The sequence below is a fragment of the Hyalella azteca genome, unplaced genomic scaffold (assembly GCF_000764305.2).
Source record: "Hyalella azteca isolate HAZT.00-mixed unplaced genomic scaffold, Hazt_2.0.2 contig1977, whole genome shotgun sequence".
Lineage (NCBI taxonomy): Eukaryota > Metazoa > Arthropoda > Malacostraca > Amphipoda > Hyalellidae > Hyalella > Hyalella azteca.
The window spans coordinates 1-7,252 of record NW_025932267.1 but is presented as its reverse complement, the minus strand read 5'-3'; the positions used below and the strand labels follow the sequence as shown (position 1 = coordinate 7,252).

General features: G+C 41.0%; 1 protein-coding gene across 2 annotated transcripts; it reads right to left on the bottom strand.

The window, feature by feature from the left end:
- Positions 1-1,050: 1,050 nt before the first annotated feature.
- On the bottom strand, positions 1,051-2,947 carry LOC108665939. Of its 2 annotated transcripts, none has more exons than XM_047884758.1 (2): positions 2,902-2,947; positions 1,051-2,628 (listed from the first exon to the last, which is right to left on the bottom strand). In XM_047884758.1, the coding sequence occupies exon 2, from the start codon at positions 2,452-2,454 to the stop codon at positions 1,702-1,704; it is 753 nt and encodes a 250-aa protein (XP_047740714.1). In that variant the 5' UTR covers positions 2,455-2,628; positions 2,902-2,947; the 3' UTR covers positions 1,051-1,701. The 2 variants fall into 2 exon arrangements, with proteins under 2 accessions (XP_047740714.1, XP_018008235.1); XM_018152746.2 differs by having other exon boundaries at positions 1,051-2,610; positions 2,902-2,944.
- Positions 2,948-7,252: the final 4,305 nt, after the last annotated feature.

The following is a 7,252-nucleotide window of genomic DNA, read 5'->3' as shown; positions in this document are numbered from 1 at the left end:
GACAGTTTAGTTCCGGGTTACATCCCTGCTTCCTGCGACAGTTTAGTTCCGGGTTACATCCCTGCTTCCTGCGACAGTTTAGTTCCGGGTTACATCCCTGCTTCCTGCGACAGTTTAGTTCCGTAGTTCCGGGTTGCATCCCTGCTTCCTGCGACAGTTTAGTTCCGGGGGTTACATCCCTGCTTCATGCAATAGTTTTACTTCCGGGTTACATCCCTGCTTCCTACGAGTTTAGTTCCGGGTTACATCCCTGCTTCCGGCGACAGATTAGTTCTGGGTTACATTCTTGCTTCCTGTGACAGTTTTGGTCAAAATCGGCAAGGTGGCCGGGCGGTTAAGAATCGGCTACAGCCTAATAAGGCCTTATCAAAACTACTCTGCTATATTAAATGGAATTCCTCGTTCGCTACTCGTGCACGTAAGATTCAAAAACTTATAACAAGTAGTAGTAGTGGAAGAATGGTTTGCTAGCGCTTCAAATAACAAGCTATTTGGCACCGGAGGTAAAAAAAATATAACATTGCCAGCAGGTCGGCAGGTCTCCATTATTCTAAGTCTCAAGTTAATCATCACCCACAAAGGGCAGGAGCTCTCAGATGACCAGCCCTCTGAAGCTGGCTCGAAAGAAGTAGCGTTAGCATCTCAAAGAGACGAAGTGACAAAGAAGGACAGGTGAAGAGCAACAGAAACGAAGACACTCGAACAAGAGGTCGCTTACACGGGACATCGGCCGCCCTCACGCGAGAGACAGAGAAGGGAAATGTAAGGAATCCTACCTACATGACAACTTGACCCCCACAACTGGGACCCGCAGTCTGACACCGCGAGCTCAGCAGTGGGGCGCTCAGGAATAAGCATCCCTAAGAACACGAAGTCCCATAGGACTTCTGACAAGCACAGAGGGTTGCGGTTGTTTGGCATTAGGCCTAAACCGTGTGTAAGAGCATTACAACTCTTCAGAAGAGATATGCACAACTCTAACAAATTTACATCCTTAACTAAGAAATCACAGCCTCACTGAATTTGCAGGTAAAATAAAACTATAAGTTATTATGATGTATACACCAATTATTATCCCAAACTAAAAACAAATTTTTTGCTCGTCTACATTTCAACATTAATTTCTGAAGGAGGAAAAATCTTAGCTATTCAAATTTTGAAGTATGAGTAAAATGCAATACAAATAGACATAAAATCGAAAGCACCTGCTGCCAGCATCAATTCAACACACCAGAAAGTCGCCAGCATCCATCCGCCGAATCAGAACGCCTGACCCAGGATCTAAGCGCCTGGCATTAAACCGCCCAGCTTCAAATCAGCCCACGATCAAAGCGCCTGATATCAAATCAGCCCACGATCAAATGAACCAACATCATAGCAGCGCACAGTAAACCATATGACATCAAATCAGCCCAAGATCAAATGCCCCAGGATCGAACAGGACAGCAAGAACAGTTGCACGGGCGCAATTGGGCGCTGGACACTATGCATGATGGATGTGTACATGTGCCTAAAATTTATTTCATTCGAATGATAAAAAAAACAAACTACTAATGTCTGGAAACAAACAACTGTATCGAGCTATGCTGCTAGGAACAGATTTTGATTCATACATTGGTTTCCAAACAAACATCTTGTGATGCTAATCTACTATCGCTTCTTTCACGAACCAGCGCATACTTGCATTAGATGTATGGAGCATTAGAGACCATCAATATTCTTTGAATTGAAGTCGCTCTCAGGTGAAGTCGGCTCATCTTTAACTCCGGTCTTGATCTCCATTTTTACTTCGACATCAGCGCCCTCAGGTGACGAGGGCTCCTTCGTGACGTCCATATCCATAGGCTCTTGTTTGCTGAAGTTCATGACTTCAGTTTTATCATCAGGAAGAGTAGCTGATCCACTAGTGGCAGCAAGGACAGAAGAAGAGCTTGTCATTGTGGAGGTACATGGCGAGGAAGTCTGGAGGCTCAAGTTGTTGCTGTCGGTAACAGCAGGGCTGGACGAAGCGACTATATTAGGAGCTTGAGAGAAGTGTGACAGCGAAGTGTTTGAGATGTCACCTCCGCTGCATGCAGAAACTATTAGAGGAGCAGAAATAGGGATGTTGGGGACATTCATGGCAGTTGAAGTGTAAGATGGAGGCGCGAGCTGCGATCTGAAGGAGTTGTTTACAGTGGGAGCCATGGTGCATGCGCCTCCAGGGAAGATGGACGTGCAAGATGGACCCATCAAAAAACACGATAGAATATTAACGGGAGAAGAGTGAACTGAAGATGCTAAATTCAAGGTAAGGTTCGTATTACATTGTAGTGATGAGGAGAGATTGGTTGAGGACGTTAAGGTGAAGGAGGAGCTGTTGTAGACTTGCTGCTGCTGCAGAGGGCAGCTTGACATCTTGATGGGCAGCGCCGTACCACCAATAAGACCAACGGGAGCACCCCCAGCGTTCATGGGCTTCACCACGACAGAACCCGTGGGTCTCACACATTGTTGTTGTTATTGTTGTGATAAGTCAGGGTGGCCCAATGTTGTGAGGCCTGAAGACGCAGGGAAAGGCCCTCCTGAGTGTGGCCCCACAGCGGCGGAGTTCACAGAACCGATCATGGACTGGGGCGAGGGATCCGGCTGCGGAAAATTATGAGGTTTGTGAGCATTTCTTGGGCAACATGGCGGCTGAATTTGTTCTGTATGAATAACTGAGAATTGTCAATATTTGGGAATAAGAAGAATATGAAAAGTTTCATTTAGGGAAAATTTTAGGCTTATTTCTAAGCATTAGTCAGGATATCAAAAGCAAAATAATATAAATAATTTTCAAAATTACACCAGCTGGAAAATAAAGAAATATAAATGTTGCCAAACAGCCAGACTTAACAAACAAAAAGTAACCTGACACACCCTAGAGCTCGCGGGAATGAAGAAGTCATTCCCAACATTTCTGAGCCAACACGCAGTGTCGTTATACTCTATCTCCAAAATTACTGCACATACTGTGCTTTGATCCTGTAACTTCTATCTAGTGTATCCCGTGAACCTATCTTTAATACTTGCGCTTAGATACATGTCTTGTCATTATCCTTCCCTGTTCCAATGTTAATACCGGGTATGTCATGCGACACTATAAAATTTGACAGTGGCGCCCGAGTGCGTAATAACAATTAAAATTGCCAGGGAAGTGAACTGAAGTGAAGTGCAGTGAAAATGTCTTCCTCAGAGAGTGTATCAAGAGCTGATAAGGAAGAAAGGAGAACATCTACTAGAAGATACACCAGCGCAGACTATAGAAGTCAAGTGAACTACAACGTTCCAGTGCAGGAAGTGAGAGGAAGAATAGAGAAAAATGATCACGAAAAGCATGCAGGAGCATATGTTCAGTCTTAAATGCCTAGCAAATTACGGACCAGGCAATAAGTCCAGCAGCTATCTCAATCAATCGTCAGTTATGAAAAGATCGGGTTCCAAAGGCTGGATCCCTTGTGAATCAAGTCACGAAAAGTTCAAGAATCGGCAACAGGCCATGGGCCTATTTCTTCAACGCCGACACTTTTATTCTATTCTATTCTATTCTACAAAAAGTATCAGCAGCAGCGACTTCAAGAATCAGCAGCAGCGACTTAAAGTTCAATTGCATCTTTGAAGAAGCAGCAGCGGCTTCAAATAACAGTGGCGGCGTCTTCATGCATCAGCAGCGTCGACTTTCTGTTTGCTTTTCAAGAGATCAGAGACGACTAAAATCCCAGAATGCTGGTAGTGGCGTCGAACAACATTGAAGAGAAGCTAGAAAACACATCAATGAGCGAAGCAACATCAGCAGCACGAGTAACGACCGACGTATATTTATACGCGCCGGTGAAGAAGTTCAAGATACAACCTGCGGTGATCTCGGTCATCGTAATTTTGCGCAAATGATAAAGTGAAGAAGAGGCAACAACAATATCAACTGTCGCGACATCTCAAGAGTCGCTGGACTTAAGTTGGGTATTCTAATAATGAAGTATTCATATTAGATTTAATTAATATTGTTTGTTAAACCACAGGTAATAATAATATCTGGTGCGCAATATCATGGGTATTTGTGAGTCATGGGAGATCAGTAACGATTCCCGAATATTTAATTTCCAAATGACCATTTAACTGATAATTTTGCTAAGTTAAACGCTCAATTGTCTTGCATCTATTTTTCTTATGCGATGTTGTATTTATAACACGTAGCAATGTTCATGTGTGAATACACATGACGAGCGTTAATAGTCAGAGGCTGATTTTTTTTACTTCGAATGGAGATATATATATGTGCCGCGATGCTTGAGCACCATCGCTGGTACGTCAGTGGGCACTGCTCACGTTCACTGAGATGAATGTTTCCAGTCGATTTAATTGAATTATGTACTGATGAAAAGACAACGTCTTTAATATGCAAAATAAAGGTCATTGACTCATAGAAATATGAGCCGGAACAATAAATCCTGTGAGGTTAAAGGCCGATATTAAATTAATAATTTAGCACGAGTCCCTCAAACTATACAGCCAATTCTCAATAATGAACTTCATGCTGTTACAGCCTTAATTACAGAATTGACGAATTCTGCTAGCAATGCGGCATTAACGCCGTTGATGCTAATGTATAATGAGCTGTTAATATCTGTGATTTTATTAATCCAGTTATATAAAATGATGTTGAGACCCTTGTTGGAGTTTATATGTATTCGCTCTTTCAAATTAGATAATGCTAGCAGTTAACACTGACGTCATAAATGTTTGCATGTGTTCAAACCATATGGTAGCACGTAAGCACTGTTCATGTTTTAAAACATGTGAGGCGGTCAGAATCTGCGAATGAGCAGCCATCAATGGAAATTGACTGATGGTGATAACGTAACACACGTATACCAATTTATCTAGCTTAATTTGAATTATTTTGATGATGATGATGTGATAGTTTCTAGAGACAAACTGTGATGTTTGAATTAAAATTTAGCATGGCTAAAAACGTTGCAAGCAACGGGCTAGGTTTTATAACTAACGTCGATGCAAGTCTCTGAATCGTGTGACGAGATCGTATACTGTCTATGCGACTTAGATACCAAGTTATCAAGTTTGTTCCTGAACTAATCGTTCATTTAATTACGATCGTCGTTCTTAATCACTGAAGCTTATAATGAACTTTGAGAATGTTAATTTATTCTGTTCAATTGTTGGTATGTCAAAAGCGAATGATGATTTATGTAAAAACGAAATCACATAAACGCTGTCATCATATATATTACATCAGTATTTAATTCATGAAACCTCAATAAAAACGTGAATAAATTACACGTGTTTAACGGTAATATAAAGAACAGAGCATATTTTAAAAAGCTCTTGCTGTACCAATGGTACTTAACAACGTGTACGTCAAGCTATGTGCGTGCTATAGACGCGTATACATGGAGTTCAGAGGTGAAAGCTTGGCGCCCCAGCTTGAGCTGCGATGTTTTGTAAACAGCAGGTGGCGACCGCAGACCGAGTCGACCATACGAGCAACTCATTAAATTTACTTACTTGTACGATGGTCATAGTACCGTTCTGGGAGAACGCGGTCACGTTATTGTATTTAATGTTTTAGAATTAATAAATATTAATTCCATTAATGCAAACTTATTAATCGGGTCACCGCGTATATAAGCTCGGAGAGCGCACTGCCAGTCAGTCGTAGTCGTAGCGTGTCTCAGTCTTAGGCAGACAGCCTTCAGCTGCAGTCATGCAGTTAACTCTAGACTCCGGCACTCAGCCAACACGCAGTGTCGTTATACTCTATCTCCAAAATACTACACATACTGTGCTTTGATCCTGTAACTTCTATCTAGTGTATCCCGTGAACCTATCTTTAATACTTACGCTTAGTTACAGGTCTTGTCATTATCCTTCCCTGGCCAATGAATATTTAATATGTTATTCGGACAATGATAAACGAACCCAAACCCCTCAGGTTTTAACTAATTGATTTACTAGATCAGACAGATCCGTCCAAGCTTATAAACTTTGACACTTCTGAGTGCTGCACTAAACTCACGATCAAACGTATAATGTCCTTGTTTTCCTTACCTGTGCCGGTATTCTTAAACCTGATACCAGGAGATTAAGAACTTAGCTACTAATTGCAATTTGCACGGCATACCCCTTAACAGTCTCACAATAACCGCCTCTGATTTCGTACTCCCACTTTCGTAAATTCCAAATAGCGGTAATTAAGAAATTGTAAATGCATTTTTGAAACTTGTTCATACGTTCGGATTGTATCCTGTTTTGTTTGTTTGTTCACGTTCATGTTAATGCGTCTTTTCAGGTTTCCACCTTAATAAGGAAGCTAGAATCCGCTGTGAGTTTGTTTCATGGACCGAATGTCCGAATGTTACCCTATATCATTTATGCGCGTTTCTCTTATAACTTCCCCTTAATTTTGTACGCTCACCATCTGGTCAGGGTTCTTAAGTACAATGTTCAAAATATATTTTAAATAATCATTATAATTACATTATTTTCATTTCGTAATCCAAAGCCAAGTCGTGATCACAGGTTATCACGTAGAAAACTAAGAACAACGTGTTTATAACGTCACGTTGATAATGTCTCGGTTATAACGCGTTTATAACGTCACGTTGATAATGTCTCGGTTATAACGTCACGTTGATAATGTCTTGGTTATAACGCGTTTATAACGTCACGTTCATAATGTCTCGGTTATAACGCGTTTATAACGTCACGTTGATAATGTCTCGGTTATTACTTCAGCGATTTATTTTTCCCTTGAACATCTACGAGATAGCCACGATTTCTCGGGTTATAAATAAACGCACTGAACGCGAAATCACGCTTAAACTCTAGAAGGTTGTCTTGCGGCAAAATTTCTCAAATTTTACTCACGTGATGTAATTGTAACAGTTAAAGTGTTTAAAGGATTGGAAATTCCCTACTTCAGCGATTTATTTTTCCCTTGAACATCTACGAGATAGCCACGATTTCTCGGGTTATAAATAAACACACTGAACGCGAAATTACGCTTCAACTCTAAAAGGTTGTCTTGCGGCAAAATTTCTCAATTTTACTCACGTGATGTTATTGTAACAGTTAAAGGGTTTAAAACATTGCTAAATATCCACAAATTCTTTTTAGAGCCAGACAATTACACGGATAAAGGTAAATCACGCTCCAAATTCCAGCATCAAAACTTCTGTAGGAAATTTCTTCAAGTTTTGTGCACAGATTTTTA